This window comes from Thunnus albacares, chromosome 6, assembly GCF_914725855.1.
Source record: "Thunnus albacares chromosome 6, fThuAlb1.1, whole genome shotgun sequence".
Lineage (NCBI taxonomy): Eukaryota > Metazoa > Chordata > Actinopteri > Scombriformes > Scombridae > Thunnus > Thunnus albacares.
Genome location: NC_058111.1, coordinates 660,386 through 682,960, shown reverse-complemented (window position 1 = coordinate 682,960; position 22,575 = coordinate 660,386). Strand labels below are relative to the sequence as shown.

At 40.2% G+C, this 22,575-nt stretch overlaps 2 protein-coding genes across 2 annotated transcripts in view; one reads left to right on the top strand and one right to left on the bottom strand.

Annotated features, from left to right (window-relative positions):
* Nucleotides 1–3,112: 3,112 nt before the first annotated feature.
* On the bottom strand, nucleotides 3,113–6,875 carry spcs2 (signal peptidase complex subunit 2). The gene is made up of 5 exons (XM_044353907.1): nucleotides 6,768–6,875; nucleotides 5,168–5,251; nucleotides 4,895–5,055; nucleotides 3,772–3,906; nucleotides 3,113–3,574 (listed from the first exon to the last, which is right to left on the bottom strand). The coding sequence occupies exons 1-5, from the start codon at nucleotides 6,807–6,809 to the stop codon at nucleotides 3,388–3,390; spliced, it is 609 nt and encodes a 202-aa protein (XP_044209842.1). The 5' UTR covers nucleotides 6,810–6,875; the 3' UTR covers nucleotides 3,113–3,387.
* A 4,336-nt stretch (nucleotides 6,876–11,211) lies between these two features.
* The window catches only part of abcg1 (ATP-binding cassette, sub-family G (WHITE), member 1), a 28,930-nt gene continuing 17,566 nt past the window's right edge, over nucleotides 11,212–22,575 (top strand). The window contains exons 1-2 of the mRNA XM_044353853.1: nucleotides 11,212–11,304; nucleotides 13,670–13,916. Of these exons, the coding sequence (XP_044209788.1) occupies nucleotides 11,242–11,304; nucleotides 13,670–13,916 (310 nt within the window). The 5' untranslated portion in view covers nucleotides 11,212–11,241. The remainder of the gene's footprint in view (nucleotides 11,305–13,669; nucleotides 13,917–22,575) is intronic.

Here is a 22,575-nt window from a genome sequence, read left to right as displayed (position 1 = left end):
TTTTTTACATCGTTTCTGTCCAATCACAGCCGAGCTCATTTCAGTGTTTCACTCACAAACTGCAGATCTGTTTATTCCAACTCTGCTCTTAGTTCAGTAGTTTTACTAAAAAGAAACCTGATCAATTGATCAGCTGATCTGATCAGTAACAGATATGAGACCAGTTTGGACTGAACAGCAGCATCTGTTTAATCTCATTTACAGAATTTAACATTTTAAACTTAAATATTTGTGTAACAGTTGCACAAATACATCATTCAGACAAACTGATGGAGGATTTAGAAAATAGAGTTAAAAGGATGTTTTTTAAAATGTATTTAGTTACTTGCTGAACCACATCAGAGACCTGAACTCTGACCTCCAGGGTTAGTAACAGTGACAGGTGAGTGTCTGCTGACCTCATCAGGTAGGCCATGATCAGAGACGGGGACCGGCTCCTGCCGGCGCTGCAGTGAACCAGAGTCGTCCCCGTCCGGTTCTGGTGGATCCGCTCCGCCACGAGGTCGAAGTACCGTCCCAGCGGGGCGTGAGGTCGGTCCTGGACGGGGACATGGAGGACCTGCAGGCCATCCAACTGCGGGTAGGAAACGTTCTCCAGCCCAATTTTTTTCATATCATCTTTTTATTGTTCATTAATTTATCTGCAGACACTTTGCTCATGTTTGCACTTTCTGATTTTAGTTCTTCCCAAACTGATCATGTTGTTGATGCGAATGACTAAAACTAGAAAAAGAGATCACATTTCTCCCATTTCAGCTTCGCTGCATTGGCTTCTTGTAAAATCTAGAATAGAATTTAAAATCCTTCTCCTAACTTACAAAGCCCTTAATGGTCAGACACCATCATATCTTAAAGAGCTCATAGTACCGTACTATCCCACTAGAACACTGCGCTCCCAGTATGCAGCTTACTGGTGGTTCCTACAGTCTTTATAAGTAGAATGGGAGGCAGAGCCTTCAGCTATCAGGCTCCTCTCCTGTGGAACCATCTTCCAGATAAATCTGAGGGGTGGTGAGATGATTAATGGGAGAGGAAAGAAGAAAAAACAAAGTTCTGATACACAAATCTGTTTTCAGTTTTTGGACTTTTTCTCTAATCTTTGATTTTTGCTGAAATATTGGATCATTTGAACATTTATTGAAATGAAAGCATGTGAGAAGTTTAGAGGGAAAAATCACTATTTGGTGGAGCTGTTAACAACTCATAGACATGTGAAATGTGACCCCGACTACACACTGCTTTTTGTAAGACGTCAAAAGACAAAAAGGTTGGAAACCACTGGTTTCATCTTTAACAATGTGTTGTATTTTAAAAGCTTGTTATATTATCCATTGTGTCAAATCTTCATCTGAAAAGTAACTAAAGCTGTCAAATAAATGTAGTGGAGTAGAAAGTACAATATTTCCCTCTGAAATGTAGAAAGTAGCATCACATGGAAATACTCAAGTAAAGTACAAGTACCTCAAACTGTACTTCAGTACTTGAGTAAATGTATTTAGTTACTTTCCACTGCTGGAAACCTCGAATCAATAAGAGCTGCATCATTTTGGGGTTTTTCTTCTTTGTTGGTGTTGTGGGTTTGGATCTGTGAACTTTGATAAATCATCTTATAATCCCATGACGGGCTGAGACGACACTTCAACAAATTAATTAATTCAACTCAGGATTTACGTCTTTCAGTAACAATAATCCATCTTTAATATCCTCACAAACACAGATCATACAGAGAATAAGGCTCTCAGAAAAACAACAAACATTCAAAATAACAGTTTGGTCGACATTCAGTCCACTTCCTGTTGTAAGGCATCAACATGTCAGGAAACACCGACGTCTGAATGTCATCGATTAGCATCGTTAGCTTTACCCATTCACTGATAATGCTAACGATGCTAATCTTAGCTAATGCTAATATCAAACTCCTGATTCCAGCGTCACTGAATGTAAAAACATCCTGATGGAGACAAAACTAAAAACTCTAAACAGTCAAAAGAATAATTTCAGCGTCACGGACAGGAAATGACAAAAACATAATGACTTTTATATTTTACGCTCTCGGCGACCGTCCGCCTTCTCTAACGGTCGCTCCGCCCCACAGCTGCACCCGACTGTGACGTGTCGCGCCGTCGTGATTGGTGATAAACGTGGCGTCTGAAGGTAAGTCGTGCCGTCGTTGCTCTTATTAAATATAAAACCTTCCTGTAAGATGTTTTGAATCTGACGGCGTCGGTTCGCAGGATGTAAATCAATGAAACTTGTGGACGTTGAGCTGAAATGTTTGAATCTGCTGCGAATCCTCCTGAAACTGTCAAACAGTTGATAAAAATGATCCAATGAGCTGCTACGTTTTCCTAAAACTCTTCTAAATGTCTTTACAGATGTTGAAACTGACTTTTTATAAAACATCACAACGGTCCGACGCTGCCAAACAAATCAAACATCAGAAAACCGGATGTTTTTATTATTTATCTACTTGTGCCCGAATGTTTGTTTCCTCTAAACTCTGAAAGATGATTCAGAGTTTGAAGATGTTTTATTCTGACTGGAATGGTTGATTTCATCGGTTTTCTGGCAGTTTATTAGTTTCACTTCATTTCTATAAAATTCGACCTGCAGAGAGGAAATAATCAGCTGATTCTCTGCACAGAATCAACGACGTATCCATGACGATTTAAGCATTTTAAACTTACTCATCTCAACCCTCTTTAGATCACTTCTTATAATCCAACAGTAACTTTCAGCAGGTTTTATTTTTCTAGTAATGAAACATCGTGTTTGACAATAAAAAGCTTTAAAAGTGAATCAAACTGTTTTATAGACACGTTTTAATCATATTATTATTATTATTATTATTATTATTATTATTAGATCTGATGAGTTTTTGGGGAGGCGTTCAGGTGAAAATAGTTCTGACAACTAAACCATGACGACTGATGAAGCTCAAGAGATGTGGCTGAAAGCTCTGGTAAAGTAGACTTGTTATAAATTTTTGTAAAAACACAAAATTAAAATTAAAAAAAGAGTTTTTGAGAATCAGAGAAAAGTCGTTTTACTGCTGCAGCTGCTCGTTGATATTTAATCAAAACTCAAAACATGAAAATAATGAAACAGGAAATAAGAGTTAACGCAGCTTTATTATAAATCCATCCACTATTTATCAGTTTGTTTTTGTTTTTCCTTTTTTTTTTGCAGCTTTTCTCTTTTTTTTGAACCGTTTTTTTTCTGTTTATTGTTTATATTTCTGCAGATGCTTTTCTAAAGATAAACTAACAAACAAACAGTGAGATAAAGAGTCTCAGCTGACTGTCGGACCGTTTCTGTGCAGGATGAGTTTGATAGAAATGAAACTGGCGCTGGCGGCCGCCCGGCGAGCAGGAAACAGCTGATGGATTATTTGGTTTTCTTCTCTGTGGCCAGCGTGTCGTGCAGTTCGGAAACACACTTTTCAAACTGATCCATCACCAGCGTCCCGTTCTCGTCGAAGAACGCCGACACGGATTTCGTGAACTCCGAGTCTCTCCACGTCTTCGACTTCCCGTCGGTGAAGGAAACTCTGAGCGTGTATTGATCATCGAACCTGCGAACAGAAACCGTCAGTTACCACAAACAACAACTAGAGCTTCATCATCATCATCATCAATATCCACTCTCATCATTCATCTGACGACCTGGAACCAGATCAATCGACGTATTGATTAGTAGCTGCAGCTCTGTGTTCTGTATGTCGGGGGTTTGCGGAGGTTGCGGGTACGATTCCCGGAGACTGTGACTGACCGTTTGAGGGAGGACGAGAGCTGCCAGACCTGATCCGGATCCATCCCGACCGGGTCCCTCTGCAGGGCCACCAGGAAGATGTTCTTCTCTTTGTAGGAGGTGTAGAGAGTCAGGATGCCCATCATGATGAAGTACGTGATGGAGGAGAGTCAAGGAGCAACAACACACACACACACGCGCACGCACGCACACGCACACACGCACGCACGCGCACACACACACACGCACGCACGCACACACACACCCACACGCGCACACACATACACACACACGCACGCACACACACACACACGCACGCACGCACACACACACCCACACGCACACACACATACACACACACGCACACACACACGCACGCACACACGCACGCACACACACACACACGCACACATCTGGATCAGCTGCTCCTTCACACACACACACACGCGCACACACACACACACACACACACACATCTCTGGACCAGCTGTTACTTTATTTACATTTTAATTCTCTTTGTTACTTCAGGTTCAGTAACTATGAGACTTAAAGGGCGAGTTCACAGTTTTCCAGATGTTTTAGAACATCAGTCATCAGTAGACGGTCGTTACCGATGACGACGGTGAATTAACAGAGTTATGAAGGTATTTTAGTTTGAAAGTGTTCTTCTCATATTAAAACAGAGCAGCTGCAGCGAGTTGAAGCGACAGAATGTAAAGTTTATTGATATTGATGCTGAAACGGAGAGAAGACTGTTGGACTTTTATCTTTTATTAATTACATCATGTTTCTTAGAGGAAGTTTGTTGTGATGTTTTCCTGAAGGAGCTTCAGTTTGATTCAACTGTTAATATGTTTATTAGCTTCAGCTAACAGCTTTGATTACTGGTTTATTGATCAGAATACTGATCGAAGGCTGTTTTAAAGTTGTAGAAACGTTAAATGTGATCGTCTTACAACTTCTGTTTCTGCTCTGATGTTCAGCAGCAGGACGAGAAATAAAAGGGATCTGGTTTAGTTTAAACATGGACCCTGCCAGACCTCCAGACTTCTAGTGTATTGTAGACCTGTAAACTCTTCTTCTACCACCTAAATGATGACAGACAGGTAAGACTCAGGCGGACTTCCTGTCGTTTGAAGGATATGAGATGACGCAGCAGGCCAGGACCGGTCTGGACTCGGGGAAGGGGTGCAGGTAGTCCCAGACCAGAGCCAACATGGCGAACAGACAGGAGACGGTGCAGATCAGCAGACGGCCGTCCACCAGCTGGAAGTTCTCCACATAACCGTACTTCTCCAACACCACCTGCAGGGGGCGCAGCAGCACGTCACAGAGCGTCATCAGCGTTAAAAACCTCCTGATTTCACTCACAGAGCAAAAAACACACACAAACATCAGAGGAAACATCGGCGTTGACCTTCTTGGCAGCGTCGTCCAGAGAGTTCTTCACCGCAGCTCCGTCCCATTTATCGATCTTCACCGGCTTCTCATCGATCCTCCACTGAACACAAACACATTCAAACATTATTAACGTGTGTTAATTATTATTTCACATCATTATTAACTGTGTCAGAGGTTTAGATTCTTCTATATATTATATTATATATTATATATTATATATTATATATATGATGTAAAGTGGAGACAGAGAGAAGCAGCAAACTGAAACCATCAAATGTTTATTTTTGTTTGAAAAGCTGCAATAATTAGTTCATTAATCAATTAAGTTGATCGACAGAAAATTAATCTGCATTATCTCTTTGATAATCAAATAATCATCTGATGATGATTCCAGCTTCTTACATCTGAGTTTTTACAGTTTTTCTTCACATATATATATATATTGATTAATCTGTCGATTAATGCGATCAGTGTTTCCAAAGACGACGTCATCAAACATCTCGTTTTATCCACAAAGATCAAAGACTAAAGACTCCAGAAAATATTGAACATTTAACATTTAACAAGCTGCAATCAGAGAATTTACTAAATATTGATTCAAAACGATTGATTATCAAAATATTTGGCGATTGATCATCTGATCGTCACAGATATTCAATGTTTATTATAATGTGAAGACAAAGAAAAGAAGCTGAAACCATCAAATTAATCGATTTACACCTGCAACTATTATTTCATTCATCAATGAGTTGATTGAAAGAAAAATAATCTGCAACTATTCTGATAATCAATTCATCATTTAATTAATATTTCAGTCTGATTTCAGCTGCTTACATGTGAGTTCTGCTGATTTTCTTCCACACACAGAAACAAACGTTCTGACTGAAAATAATCTGAATAAAGATGATTATCGGTTTCAGCTCATCGTTTCCTCACGTTGTTGTTTCCTGTCAGACGATCAACAGCCGGAAACCGTCTGACTTCCTTCCTTCAATCTTCACATATTAAAGTTAAAAACACTAAACTGGAGTTCTGACTTTTCTTTAAATGAATTAAAACGGATGAAACTGAGTTTAAACAGAAAGTTAATGTTACTTCTAAACTACTGATTAAACGAGCCAAAGCTGAAATTAACAACAGTCACTCTGTGTTGTTATTATTATTATTATTATTATTATTATTATTATTGTTGTTGTTGTTATTATTATAGCACACAGATCATGTTATATTGTGTGTTTTCTGAATGGAGTCTGGTGCAGCAGCTCTGTTTATTATCATTATTATTATTGTTGTTGTTGTTGTTATTGTTATTAAGCGGCTGTTTGTGTGTAACAGCTGGAAACAGGAAATTAAACACGTTGATTCACGAAACACATTCAGCTCTTTACTTCGTGTTTTTAACTCTAATTTTAATTGATAATAAATTTACTCCAGCCTGCTAACGTTAGCTTAGCGGCTAACAGCAGAGTTTCACACAGACCTGCTAACGTTAGCTTAGCAGCTAACAGCAGAGTTTCACGCAGACCTGCTAACGTTAGCTTAGCGGCTAACAGCAGAGAATAAAGAAGCTGAACTTGAGCTCGGAGCGGATGAAACTGTTAAACTTTAATTCTTACTTTCTCCAGAAGTCCATTCTTCCCGTTCCTCGCGGCAGCCATCTTCTCACGGCACCTGTGACCTGGACGCTTCTGATTGGCTCTCAGACAAGTTTTGAACAATAGGACACGTGGGACGTACCGCGTCCGCGTGGCCGAGGCGGCAGCGTGCGCGCTCATGAGCACAAGAAACGAAAAATAAAAAATATTATAATTAAAATTAGAATTAAATTAAATTCGACATTAAATAAGAAATGACAAAAACTATACAAGAAAGAATAGAAATAATTAACATTTTATAAAAATTTAAAAATGATTTTATATCATTCATAACAAAAAGATGACAACAGGAAACATTTAATGACATGAAAAATCAAAAAATCTAATAAATATTTCATTAAATAACACATATGAAAAGAAATACAAAAAAATACAGAAAAATCCAAAAATATAATAAAAATAATTTCATTTTATTAAAATAAGGGACAAAATGTAAAAAATATTTAATATAATTCATAATGTAACAAAAAGATGACGAGAAGAGGAAACATAAAAGACAAGAAAATTACAAAAAATAAATTAAACATTCAATAAAAAATAGTGTGTGTATAGCAGTGTGTAGTCGGGGTCACATTTCACATGTCTATGAGTTGTTAACAGCTCCACCAAATAGTGATTTTTCCCTCTAAACTTCTCACATGCTTTCATTTCAATAAATGTTCAAATGATCCAATATTTCAGCAAAAATCAAAGATTAGAGAAAAAGTCCAAAAACTGAAAACAGATTTGTGTATCAGAACTTTGTTTTTTCTTCTTTCCTCTCCCATTAATCATCTCACCACCCCTCAGATTTATCTGCTGACCCTTTGGAGGGGCCCGACCCCTAGGTTGGGAACCACTGGACTAAACTAGCTAACTGTATATAAAGTAGTGTAAACTAGCTCCACCTCCAGCAGCTACAACAGTAACATGCTGCTCTAACACTGATGCTTCACTATTAATAATCTAATGATGTCATATATAATAATATATCAGTCAGAGGGACCAAACCACTACTTTTACTGCAATACTTTAACTACATCAAGCTCATAATACTTATGTACTTTTACTGCAATACTTTAACTACATCAAGCTCATAATACTTATGTACTTTTACTGCAATACTTTAACTACATCAAGCTCATAATACTTATGTACTTTTACTGCAATACTTTAACTACATCAAGCTCATAATACTTATGTACTTTTACTGCAATACTTTAACTACATCAAGCTCATAATACTTATGTACTTTTACTGTAGGAGGATTTTTCATGCAGGACTTTTACTTGTAATGGAGTATTTTTACTTTGCTGTATTGGTACTTTTACTGCAGTAAAGGATCTGAGTACTTCCACCTCTGACATTTCCTCCCTGAACTCTGCTGCTTTCACCTCATATGTTACTAAGTTGAGTCTCTGACTATATAGATAGATATAAAAATCATGAAACTTACAAACCAACAGGTAGTAAAAAACTGAATGATATTCATCTACAAACCTGTTCCAATAATCAGTACAGCAGCTCTAGTCGGAGCACAAATGGACTGTTTTTCCTTTGATAAATTGTAATAAACATAATAATTTTGGGTGAAATAGGGATACCCGTCATGTTCAGTCAATCTTTACAAAACATTTCACACATTTTGCTGAATCAGGGACCAAAACATAAATTAAGTTTATCGCAGTTTATCCAGCAGGTGGAGCCGCTGTGCTCTGATGCTCATGTACAACAAACTCAAACATGCACCAACACACTGATAGTCATTAATATCTAAACAGACGATTCAGAAAACTTCACAAACAGCAAAACTAAAAGCAGAAAACACTTTGTGAAGTGTTGAGTTGAGTATTTTGGTCATTAGGGAAACTTTATATTATCGGTAGCATTTATATTGTTTTTGTTTGTTTTTCCAAGACTACATACAGTCTGTGGTTTGCAGCAATGATTTGTTTCTGTTTGGAACATGAGGGTCAATGATATATACACACGTACACACCCTTAATCAATATCAATAAAATGTTAAATAATTACAAATCTGTTATCTGTTTTCAGGCGAAATCCAAGAAGAATCGAGCAACTGCACACAACAAAAGTCAGCACTGCCTTCATCAGAGAGACTCCACTCTTTGATTTTTTTTAAAATACTTTTTATTGCCGGCCTTAATTTACTTCTGATGACAGATGGATCCTCCTGGACGGGGACGATACCGGTCTCTGCGGAGATGTTCTGTCGTTCTTCTCAGATGATTGTTTTCAGCTGCTCTTTGCTGGAGGCGTTTTGTTGCTCTTCCTCTTTAAAATACTGTAAAGGTGTTCTGTTGGATTCAGGTCAGGGGTCATTGTCATGTTGTTCCTCTCTTGCCAAGCGTCTTGAGACTGAGACTCATCTTTTCATTCAGTATTTGGATTTACAAACTTGCATTCATAGTGTCAGATATAAATGTCACTTCCTCTACAGCTTTTGCACACTCCCACCTCCATGTTTCACGGTCAGTCACCGTGGTGATCCTGACCTGGTCCACGCCAAACATGCTGGACCCCATCTGATCCAAACTAATTTACTTTGGTTTCATCTGAACAAAGAATGTGCCGCCAGTATTCATCAGGCTTCTTTTCATGTTCTTTGGCAAAGTTTAATCTTGCAGTTTTGTGAGCAGTGGTTTTCTTCTTGGGACGTCGTCTGTAGAGGTTTCAGCAGTCACTGAAACACCAGCTTCCACAGATAATCCTTGTGTCAAGTCTGTTTTTCAATGTAAGGCTGCATAAATAGTGAACTGTGCGTGGTAGTATGGATCCTGCTGTACCTTCTAACCACTGCTGCAGCTGTTTGGGCTTCTGTTCAGCAGCCTTCTGATGATCTTGAACCTTCTCCCGTCTTTATGAGGTCTCACAATCTGGTTCCTTACTTTATCAGGTAGTTCCTCACCATGTGGAGCCTTGTTGCATTAGACTCAACCTAAAACTGAATAAGTTGTGATGTTCACAGATTCTTTTATAACCTTGTTCAGGCAATTAGTCTGAACTGGAAGTCACAGATGTGCTCACTTTTGTTTCTATTTTCAGTGTAGTCTATGTTGCCTGTTTGTTTTTAATTAATTTAATATAATTTGTAGGGATGCACGATATTATCGGCACGTAATCGGTATCGGCCTGCAGTGAACATTTTCTGCCGATTATGAGCAGCTGATATGTCGCCTTCTCCTCCGCCTGACTGCTTCCCTCCATGGACTGTTTCACCCTGACGGTCCCGGTGTTTCCTCCGCAGGCTGCACTTCACTCAGCTGCCCATCAGACCCGCTGCTGCTAGCGGAGGCTAGCTGAGAGGCTAGCTGAGAGGCTAGCTGGCTGTGCTTCCCTCCGGTCGTGCTGCGGCTAACGTTCCGCTAGCCTCTCGGCTAACGTTAGCCTCGGCTCTCCATGTGGATCCAACCGGAGCACCGAGCCCCGGTTTGTTATTCAGGTTAAAGTGGGAAGAAGCAGCTGAGTGAAGTGCAGCCTGTGGAGGAAACACCGGGACCGTCGGGGTGTAATAGTCCGCGGAGGAGCTGCCATGTTCGGCTGCACAGATAGGAAACCCCTCGGCTGACAGGATGTACCGCTCTGGAAAAAAAAACTTCTTCTTGGTTTATAACGGCGGTTGTCAACCAACGTATTAGGTGCATTACCACCACCTTCTGCTCCGGAGTGTGGACCAGAGATTAAATCCTGCACATTAATCCTGTCTGTCTAATAAACTCAATGAAAACTCTGCTGCTGCTCCCACTTGGCAGGTTCATTAAAGGTTTACTGCTGAGCTCCTGAACTCCAGTCTTCCTCAGGTCTTCCTTCATATATTGTCTTTCTTGATCATACTTAGTACAATCTATGCTTGCATGCATAATAGTCTCCTCAGCCAGCTGGAAGAAATATGTGCATATATCGGCATCGGCCACAATGAGTTGGGAATATCTGCATATCAGATATCGGCAAAAAATCCAATATCGTGCATCCCTAATAATTTGTTATTAAATAAGACCAAATACCCGACACTCCACACAAAAAATACTACAATTTTTGTAAGATAATACTAATTTGAAACATTTAACATTTCTGTGATAGTACACAGGGGTGTACTCAGTTTTGTCATATACTGTATATCATATATAGATGCTGTTCTACTCTTCAGAATAAAACAGAGAGATGAATGGTGGACAGGAGAATGTGTCCTAAATATTAACAACCACTTCACAAAACTAATGACTAAAAAAATGTTCTGTGGAGATTCATCATCTGAAACTTTCACCAATCAAACAGCAGTGAGTCACATTATCAAACACAGGGGGGCGGGGTCAGTACAGAGATGGGCGGGGTCTGTCGTCAGAGGGGCGGAGTCAGGAGTCAGAGTTGCTGTGTTGGGAGACAGTGATCAGATGTGTGAGGGAGGCAGAGCGTCACAGTGTTTCTTCTCTCGGCCATGGCCTGTCTGATGGCCGCCTGGTCTGTCCACAACCCCTCCATCACCAACTCCATCATAATGGTGAGTACTGGGGACACAGTGAGGAGGGACTGGGAACATACAAGAGACAAATACTGGACATATACTGGAGATAGACTGGAGACACTGGTCATACAGTGGACACATAGTGGACAGGTAGAAGAGACATACTGGTCAAATACTGGACACATAGTGGACACACCCTGGATATTATAGTGAAGATATAATGAAGACATAGTGAAGACATGTTGGACATTATAGTTGGGACATTTTCCAAATACTGTAGAGCTGCAATGATTAGTTGCTGATGATTAGCTGATCAACAGAAATTTAATCTACAACTATTTTGATAATCGATTAACCGTTTATAGTCATTTATTCAAGAAACAAAAAGTCACATTTTTCTGGTTCAAGTTTCTTAAATAAATATAATACAATACAAACTGATATTTTCTGGTTTCTTTAGTCTCTGTGACAGTAAACTGAATATCTTTGGTCTGTGGACAAAACAAGATATTTGAGGACGTCATCCTTGAGAAACACTGATCCACATTTTTTACCATTTTCTAAAATGTTATGGACCAAACAACTAATTAATTAATGGAGAAAATAATTAGTCGGAGCCCTCGATTGGACACATAGTGGAGACTCAGAGGACAACATTTTATTTAATTTGATATATTTCTGTGTTTCTGGTGTTTTCAGATATATACATGTGATGTATGACATGCAGGCATAAGGCATCATGAAGTAGTGAACATCCAGGTTATCGTCCTGTCACCGGTGGTGATGAAGATGTTCTGTCTGTCTGTGTGTGTTGTTGTTGGTGCAACTCAGGTTGTCTCAGTGTTGTCCGACAGTTACCTGCTGCAGTGTCTGTTCAGGGACAGATTAGTGTCCCACATACACAACAAACTCCACCAGCTGACACATAATCTCACATCTAGTGACGCTCCCATCCAACAGGACAGCATCGGTCCTCCTCACTCTGCTGAATAAGACTTTAAGGCTTTATTGGCATAAATGTTGCCGAAGCATAAAAACACAGTTTGTCCCAATATTTGGACAGTGCACAATAACAGTAATATGAACATTAACACAACATTAAGATTGATATTAATTATATATATACAGTATATCCTACGCATGTATCTGTGTGTGTGTCCTGTCTCTGATTGAAATCTGATTGAACTTGTTAAAGTTAATTCATTGAATGTTTGACATTGTAGGAGGAAGTGCATCTCTGTCCAACAGTCACTACAGATTCTGTTTTCTTCTGGTTGCTGTGATGTTTTGTGTCGTCCTTGTTCAGTTATCAGTTTGTGGTCACTGAGCCTGTTCTTGTCTCTGCTTTTTATCTCTGACAGCGGAGAGATATTCTGCCAGGTTTAGCTTTGATGACTGAGTGGACCCAGACTTCACTACCACACAGTGCAATGGGCAGGATGACACTGTCATTTTCTCTTAATTGCATTTAGAGCTTGTTTTCTTTTATTGCATTCACTGCCATGTTGAAACTCTGTGATGCTGTTATAGTTATACCAATTTAGGTATAACCACAGATTGTATATAAATATGGACGTAGTTACCGTGACGTCACTCGTTGGTTTCTGAAGAGCGGTTTTGAAGCTCAAAGTGAGCCACTCCGGCCGTCGCCATCTTGGCAGTGCGTGACGCTGCCTAACTCCCAGCCAATCAAAAATGGGCAAAGAGGCGGGCCGAATGGCTGAAACAAGCCACCTAGCGGCTGGCGGACCTGTCACTCAAAGCAGCCATGTCCTTCATTATGCAGAACTTTATGGCTTAATAAAACTTAAATGGGTGAGTTATAAAAAAATTCACCCCCCGTACAGTTGTCATGAAAGAGGAAATTAGCTACAGAGACCTAAACCGTTGTTTGTACCAGGCTGTAAATGTGTTTATTTCTGCTGTAAAGTTGGACATTTTAACATGGGGGTCTATGGGGATTGACTCGCTTTTGGAGCCTCAAGTGGCCGTTCAAGGAACTGCAGTTTTTGGCTTCATTTTATAGCCCCGGACGTTTCCGCTTGGGTATAACTCATACTATGTTCAGTGCTCTTCCTCTAGTTTCCTTGAACATTAAGACATGACTGGGGTGGACAAAATAATGTAAACACCTGGAAATGGATTATCTCTGAAGGAATTGGTGGTAGGTCCAAAACAGACCTGGCCGCAAAGTTAACTTTTAATGTATTAAACTCTGACTCACAGTATGTTTAAATCTTCTCTTTTAAATCAGCTTCAGCTGTTTTTCCAGAGGGATATTTGACATAAAACCTGTTAACAGATACAGATTTATGAACATGTGACTGCAGAACAATCGGACTGATGTTTCCTCACCTGAATAATAAACATCTTCATCAAAGGTTTCTGGTTTAACCCTCAGAACACCAACGGGCCCCCGGACCTCATGTTGGATCCCCGGACGGTGTGTGTCTGTCTGGACGAGGTGGTGAACAAGCGGCCAATCGGCAGCCAGCAGACGCCGCTGCTGCAGGGACACCTGAAGAAAGTGGACAACAACCTGACAGAAGCCCAGAGGTTCTCCTCGTTACCACGGAGACCAGCGGTCAACATTGAGTTCAAAGATGTGTCGTACTCCGTCAGAGAGGGACCGTGGTGGAGGAAGAAAGGTACCCAGAGTCCAAATCCCTCTGATCTCAGTGATCTGACAGCATGAGGACACGTAGGAGAGCTTTCCCAGCATATTTAAAATCCTCTTGTTCTTTGTGCTGATCAGAAAATAAATGATTATATGTGATGTTAAAAGTATTCAGCTCCCGTAGAAGCTGCAGAGTAAAAGCCTCAGTCAGTTCTTCACATGGTGAAGATTTTTTTCCTCCCAAATCTTTATTAACCAAAATAAACTTCACAAAAACAAAAAAAATGGGAAGTTCATTCACATTTTTCCATCATTCATGCATCCTGTTGATGAATTTATTTGCAGCTCCATCCATCACTTTTTTGTCCCGTATGATGCCCATTTTCCCCAGTAGTTTTAGAATACATGTCAGTTTTTCCATTAAGAAGATTTCCTCAACAGTTACTGACCGGCTGTTTTACTGTGAAACAGCTGCTGCTTGATTTGTTATCAACACAGTTTCATTCCAACGTGGTTGAGTTTGTTGCACCTCAGATGAGAAAAAACCAGAAACAAACAGAGACATAAAACCCACAACTGATCACACGAGAAAACAATAAAGTCTGACCAACAGTGGAGATAAACATGTAAAGTTTGTCCTGTGGAGTCTTTAAAACCTAAAGGTCTCGTCCTCTTGACTGTGATGATCATTAATCCAAAACTCTCAGTAACAAACTAGTGATTTATTAAATCAGGTTGCACCATTAAAATGTGCTACAACACATCTGTAGCAGTGTCCAATAAGAAGCAACCAACTATGTGAACAGGAAGTAGCATCACCATGGATATATTATAACAACTGGATACTGGACTCAAACACGGTGTCTTTTCAGTCAAATGAAAATTGCTCACCTGGTTTTATAGCTTCCAGAAAACTTTATAACCTGAATATGAACATACAGTATGTTTCTCCCGCTCGGCCCACAGACTTTCCACTGGGACAACATCACAGATTTTAAAATCTCTTTTCTAGGCTGAGCAGCAACACCAGACGCTGACACCAGCTGTAGGGATAATATAATGTTTGCTCTTCAAGTTTCGTAGTTGTCGTTCTGGGTGTTCAGGTGTGTTTTACAGCTTCAATCAAACACTTTATTATCATCTGTGTTTGTGTGTGTTTGTGTGTGTGTGTGTGTGTGTGTGTGTGTGTGTGTGGGTGGGGTGGGGTGGGGTGGGGTGGGGGGGGGGGGGGGATTACCCAGCTGTAATCTGTTAATCTCAGTCAGGTCTCCTGCTGTAAATAGCTGCAGGTCAAATCAGAAGCAGCTCTGTCACTCAGCGCCACGCTGCCGCGACAAAACAAACAGAAAGCAGGAAACGGCGTGATGATGTCACCGAGGCTGCACACGCTCTGTCTGTGACTGCAGACATGTCAGTCATCTTCTCTCAAACTACGTGTTATTATTATTATTATTATTATTATTTACACTACATGTGTTGAGTCCAATCTGCTCAACAAACAGAAACATCATTAATCTGAAAACAAACATGGTTGCATCAAAACCTTTATGTTAGTAAACTTCAAAGAACCCATTTAACTGATATATTACACAATATTTGCATATACAGACGTGGCTGAAATTATTGGTAGGACAATATATTAACATTTCACTTGCTTATTTGGCTCACATCACATTGGAAAAACATTTACGCGTTTCGGCCTTTCTTCACATTTTTGGAACATGCCTACTGGATTTGGGTTCAGTGCTCGACTGGGAATCCCATCGTTGAAGCGCGACCTCCTTCTCCAATTCAGTTCTAGTCTTTAGAAGTTGTAAGAAATAATTGATCTGTAGTGATACTTTAAGCAGACTATTGTGTTTTAATTAGTATCACAGGTGTTTTCAATCTTATAATCACTCAGCAGCCAGTTTAAACTGAGAAAGTGACTCATTCTGCTGTTTGTGCATCACATTGAACATGGAAAACAGAGGGAAAACTAGAGACAGTCTGAAGACATTAGAAACAAGGTAACAGCCAAACATAGTCAATGTAAAGGTTACAAGATCATCTCCAAAGAGCTCGATGTTCCTGTGACCACTGCTGCCAATATTATTAAGAAGTTTAAGGCTGATGGAGCTGCAGCCAACATCTCTGGAGAGGAAAACGGTTTGAATGGTGGAGAAAGAACCAAAGAAAACTTCAATACAGATCCAAGCTGATCTTCAAGTTCAAGGTTCAGTAGTTTCAAGTGGCACCATCCTCCATAGTAGAAGACCCAGGAAGACCCCACTTCTAAGAGGGAGACACAACAAAGCCAGACTGGACTTTGCCAAAATGCATGTTGACAAGTCACAGTCCTTCTGGGAGAATGTGCTTTGGACAGATGAAAGTAAATTAGAGCTTTTTGGTAAATCACACCGACCCAGATGTTTACAGAAGAAAAGACGAAGCCTTCAAAGAAAAGAACATCATGTCTACTGTGAAACATGGGGGATGTTGCTTTGCTGCTTCGTGAATCTGTGCAGCACAATGAAATCACAAGACTATCAAGGCATTCTGGAGAGAAACATGCAGCTCAGTGTCAGAAAGCTGAGTCTTAGTCGCAGGTCATGAGTCTTCCAGCAGGATAATGACCCCAAACATACATCAGAAAGCAGCCAAGAGAGGATGAGAAGAAAACGTTGGAGCGTTCTGAAGCGGCTGCTATGAGTCCTGATCTGAATCCTGCTGAACATCTGTGGAAAGAGCTGAAACCTGCAGCTGGGAGACGGCAGCCATCAAACCTGAGAGAACTGGAGCAGTTTGATCAAGAAGAGTCTGAACTACCAGTGAAGAAGAGTCTGAACTACCGGTGAAGAAGAGTCCGACCTACCGGTGAAGAAGAGTCAGAACTACCGGTGAAGAAGAGTCTGAACCACCGGTGAAGAAGAGTCTGAACCACCAGTGAAGAAGAGTCAGAACTACCGGTGAAGAAGAGTCCGACCTACCGGTGAAGAAGAGTCCGACCTACCGGTGAAGAAGAGTCCGAACTACCGGTGAAGAAGAGTTTGAACCATCGGTGAAGAAGAGTTTGAACCACCGGTGAAGAAGAGTCTGAACCACCGGTGAAGAAGAGTCTGAACCACCGGTGAAGAAGAGTCTGAACTACCGGTGAAGAAGAGTCCGAACAACCGGTGAAGAAGAGTCGGAACCACCGGTGAAGAAGAGTCTGAACTACCGGTGAAGAAGAGTCTGAACCACCGGTGAAGAAGAGTCTGAACTACCGGTGAAGAAGAGTCTGAACTACCGGTGAAGAAGAGTCTGAACCACCGGTGAAGAAGAGTCTGAACTACCGGTGAAGAAGAGTCTGAACCACCGGTGAAGAAGAGTCTGAACCACCGGTGAAGAAGAGTCTGAACCACCGGTGAAGAAGAGTCTGAACTACTGGTGAAGAAGAGTCTGAACCACCGGTGAAGAAGAGTCTGAGCTACCGGTGAAGAAGAGTCTGAACCACCGGTGAAGAAGAGTCTGAGCTACCAGTGAAGAAGAGTCTGAACTACCGGTGAAGAAGAGTCTGAACCACCGGTGAAGAAGAGTCTGAACTACCGGTGAAGAAGAGTCTGAACCACCGGTGAAGAAGAGTAGAAACCTGATTCAGAGTTACAGGAAGAGCTTGACTGCAGTTATTGTCTCAAAGGCTGAGCTACTAAATATTAAGTTATTTTTGGTCATTTTCGTTTGTTTTATTGTATTAAATAATATGTTAAGTTGTAAATCAAAAGCAAAGTTTCAGTTATATTGAAATAAAGAACGATGGATCTCAGATACTTCTGCCAGTTTCAGAATTTTGAAAGGTGGAAGGGTTCCAATATTTTCAGCCGCATCTGTATATATATATATATATATATATATATATATATACAGAGTGTATATATTAGGGATGTGCAGAGAGCCCAGTATTTGTATTTGTATCTGTATTTGTTGAGGCAGCAAAATTATTTGTATTTGTATTTGAATAAAAGTGGAAAGAGGCTTAAAAATCCTGTTTTTGTTTTTATTACACTTTTAATTTTTAGAAAATCAAATTGTTACAGTAAGTGTTCATGAATAAACTACCTTATGAAGGACGACGTCCCCACACCGGGTCTCTAACTGGAGTCTCCCAGATCAGAGACGACTGCGCTGATTACTGAGATAAAACTTTACTCATCGGCTCCCTGCAGACAGACCTCTACCTATTTATACACCCATAACACACAGACAGCACAGCCTGTAACATGTAGAAGAACTTCAGAGGTGATTCTTGCTTTGCACTTTTCATTTATTGCCTGTTTTTTTACAACCTAACTTTGTGGAAAGGAGAAGGGGAACAACAGGTTAGGGAGAGTCTCTTGGGAGCACTTTGTGTGTGTCAGTAGTTCAGCCTTATCTCTGGCTGACACCCCCAACTCCAGGACTGATGTCCAAATAAGGAAATGTGCGTCATGTAGCAGGTGGATGTGACTCCCCTCACTGAGACCTGCTGATAGACGTCACAGCGGAGCAGAGGAGAGACACTGAGATAGTGGTGTAACTGACCTGCATGCTGGTATTTAACATGGTTGTTTGTTTCTTCCCAAAAACAAATAATTCTTAAAATATTTGTATGAAACAAATATCCGTATAAAATCCACTATTTGTGCTTTTGCCGAATAACGTATTTGTATTCGGGCACACTCCTAGTATATATACACGAAATATATTTAAGAAATACAATGCAAATAGCTGTTCTCATATATGACCCATTTATATAGATACATGAATATAAATTATTCATTATTATAGATATAGATGGGTTTCTTGGCGCTTTCTCGTTGAGAAAGCCAATTAATTTGTGCAGGTTCCTTATACACAGAACTGACAACAGTATCTGGAGGTCTAGAGGTTGACAAATGATTCAAATTTGAGTCACACTCTGGGATTTACCAGTGTTTGTTTATAATCTGTTTGACTTGCATAGATGTCGTACAATATTCAGACACTAAAGTTATTCTGTTTTCAGTGTGTTAGTCATATTTAATCATATTAGTCATGTGACTCAGATGTATTTATCACACCTGTGAGTACTCGTGCAATTCTGCTGAGGGAAACGCGTTGTTCGCTCCTAATGAGTGACAGTAAAGTCATTTCAGTGTGTGATAGTTAATAAAGTTCCTGCAACCGACCAGCAACTGAATTAAAATACTGGCTGTGCAGTTCTGCTCACATATTTGAACCATGTCATGTTACCTCCTAAGACTCATGGGAGCTGTAGTTGTTTAAAAAAAACAACAATTATCTTTGTTAAAATGACATGTTTGGTTTTTATTGTTCAGAACAGTCGCACAGAAGCTTTATATGTGAATTTATGAGGACATTTTTAAAATCATCGCCACAAGTTTCAGAGACAAGAAAAAACTTAAAGAACATGAATGAAAACTTGCCTACTAAGTGCTTGTAAAACTGGTTTGTGTACAATAAAAAAAACAGATTTACTGAATCTGGAGAGAAAAGCTTGTGTCATGTTTCAGCTTTTCAGGACGAAACAAAGAAAGAAAAAGTGAAGACGAGAAGCTGCAGGAACAAAGAGTTCACAAACATTTAACCTGATACTCCGAGTTACAAACACACATAACCTGAACCACCTGCACGAAGAAAACTCCACAAAAATGTCAGAAAGCTCAGGAAAATCAAAATGATAAAACATGCACACATTTGTTCTCAAAGCAGCACTTTGTCCCTAAATATACTGACTTATGTTACTGTTTATTTAACAGGGAAAACACACAATAAATGTATTATTTATTACACTATATATTCATTGTAGCAGATGCAGTTAAAGCTTTTTCTGTCTGTTGTCAGATGTGATGAATTAAAATATTAAAACTTAAAACACAACACAGTAAAACTTCTGTATTAGAGTCTGAAACAATAAACAAACAAACATATATATATGGTATTAATCTGAGCGTGAAACTCATATTTACCACATATAAAATACATGTCCATTAATGTTAATATAGATATTATTTTTACCTGTTGGTGCAGGACTCCTCTGATCTTTACACACTGGATTTATTTCTGCTCACAAGCAACAGAAAAAAGAAAATCTTGCAACAACACAAATGGGCCTAAAAGCTCGTTTTGTCTATTATAATTAGATTTATTGTTATTAGATCTTGTCTATTAGTTTGGTTCTTTATTCCATTTTGTCCTTTTTCAGTGTGATTAAAGACATTTGGGAACAGAACCGCGGCTGCCTTCTGTATCCAACATGTTTCCCGTCAGTCTGATTCTCAGCAGGGTGAGTTTCTGTCCTCATCCGGCTGCATAATGACTCAGTTTCACCCAGAAGCAGCTCAGGTGTGAGGAACACTCCTCCTAAGGATGATGAAGAACGGTTTTCTCTGTGAAGTGTGAGGCGATGAAAGGTGGTGGACAGGCAGTTGGCCCAGATGCATTGTGGGTATTCCTGGAGTGACGGGGTTACCGCAGGTCATCGTCACTAATCTGACTCGTTATAAAACAGCCGCTGCTCATCATTTGAACTTCGGTGGCAGAAATGTTTTGGGTTTTGCCTGACAGACAGCACCGAGGGAGCAGAGACCCACAACAGCCTGTGTGATTTATTTAATAAGTAGATTAACGGACTGTTCAGCTGAAGGATTTGTTTCCAGATACAGTCAGGACGCCAGTCAGGACGCCAGTCAGGACGCCAGTCAGGACGCCAGTCAGGACGCCAGTCAGGACGCCAGTCAGGACGCCGCCGGCAACCTGCTCTCAACTTCACAAAAACACGTTTCGACGAATCTCTGTAAACTGTTTCTTCTCTAACGTCGTGATGAAGCGAGAGAGCACTGCATTACAGTGTGTAGTACTGCAGTACACTGTGTATTACTGCAGTACAGTGTGTATTACTGCATTACAGTGTGTACTACTGCAGTACACTGTGTATTACTGCAGTACAGTGTGTATTACTGCATCTCTGTAAACTGTTTCTTGTTTAACGTCGTGATGAAGCGAGAGAGCTCGTTCTTCAACACGACAACAAACCTCCTCAAAACCTTTCAGCTTAAACAGCAAACTGCAGTTCTAGAGTCACTTCAGATGAACTTACTGCAGTACACTGTGTGTAGTACTGCAGTACATTGTGTATTAATGCAGTACAGTGTGTATTACTGCAGTACATTGTGGGTTACTGCAGTACAGTGTGTATTACTGCAGTACAGTGTGTAATACTGCAGTACAGTGTGTAGTACTGCAGTACATTGTGTATTACTGCAGTACAGTGTGTATTACTGCAGTACACTGTGTACTAATGCAGTACATTGTGTATTACTGCAGTACACTGTGTATTACTGCAGTACACTGTGTGTATTACTGCAGTACACTGTGTAGTACTGCAGTACATTGTGTATTACTGCAGTACAGTGTGTATTACTGCAGTACATTGTGGGTTACTGCAGTACAGTGTGTATTAATGCAGTACAGTGTGTATTAATGCAGTACACTGTGTATTACTGCAGTACACTGTGTGTAGTACTGCAGTACAGTGTGGGTTACTGCAGTACAGTGTGTACTAATGCAGTACATTGTGTATTACTGCAGTACACTGTGTATTACTGCAGTACACTGTGTGTAGTACTGCAGTACAGTGTGTATTACTGCAGTACAGTGTGTAATACTGCAGTACAGTATGTAGTACTGCAGTACATTGTGTATTACTGCAGTACAGTGTGTATTACTGCAGTACAGTGTGTACTAATGCAGTACATTGTGTATTACTGCAGTACACTGTGTATTACTGCAGTACACTGTGTGTAGTACTGCAGTACACTGTGTATTACTGCAGTACACCGTGTGTAGTACTGCAGTACATTGTGTATTACTGCAGTACACCGTGTGTATTACTGCAGTACATTGTGTATTACTGCAGTACAGTGTGTATTACTGCAGTACATTGTGTATTACTGCAGTACAGTGTGTATTAATGCAGTACAGTGTGTATTACTGCAGTACGGTGTGGGTTACTGCAGTACAATGTGTATTACTGCAGTACAGTGTGTATTACTGCAGTACATTGTGTATTACTGCAGTACAGTGTGTAATACTGCAGTACAGTGTGTAGTACTGCAGTACAGTGTGTAGTACTGCAGTACAGTGTGTAATACTGCAGTACAGTGTTTATTACTGTAGTACAGTGTTTATTACTGCAGTACAGTATGTACTATCGCAGTGCAGTGCGTATTACTGCAGTACAGTGTGTACTACTGCAGTACATTGTGTATTACTGCAGTACAGTGTGTATTACTGCAGTACAGTGTGTAGTAGAGCAGGACAGTGTGTACTACTGCAGTACATTGTGTATTACCACAGTACAGTGTGTATTACCGCAGTACAGTGTGTAGTACTGCAGTACAGTGTGTAATACTGCAGTACAGTGTGTAGTACTGCAGTACAGTGTGTTATACTGCAGTACAGTGTGTAATACTGCAGTACACTGTGTATTACTGCAGTACAGTGTGTATTACTGCAGTACAGTGTGTATTACTGCAGTACACTGTGTATTACTGCAGTACAGTGTGTAATACTGCAGTACAGTGTGTATTACTGCAGTATAGTGTGTAATACTGCAGTACAGTGTGTAGTACTGCAGTACAGTGTGTATTACTGCAGTACAGTATGTAATATTGCAGTACAGTGTGTATTAC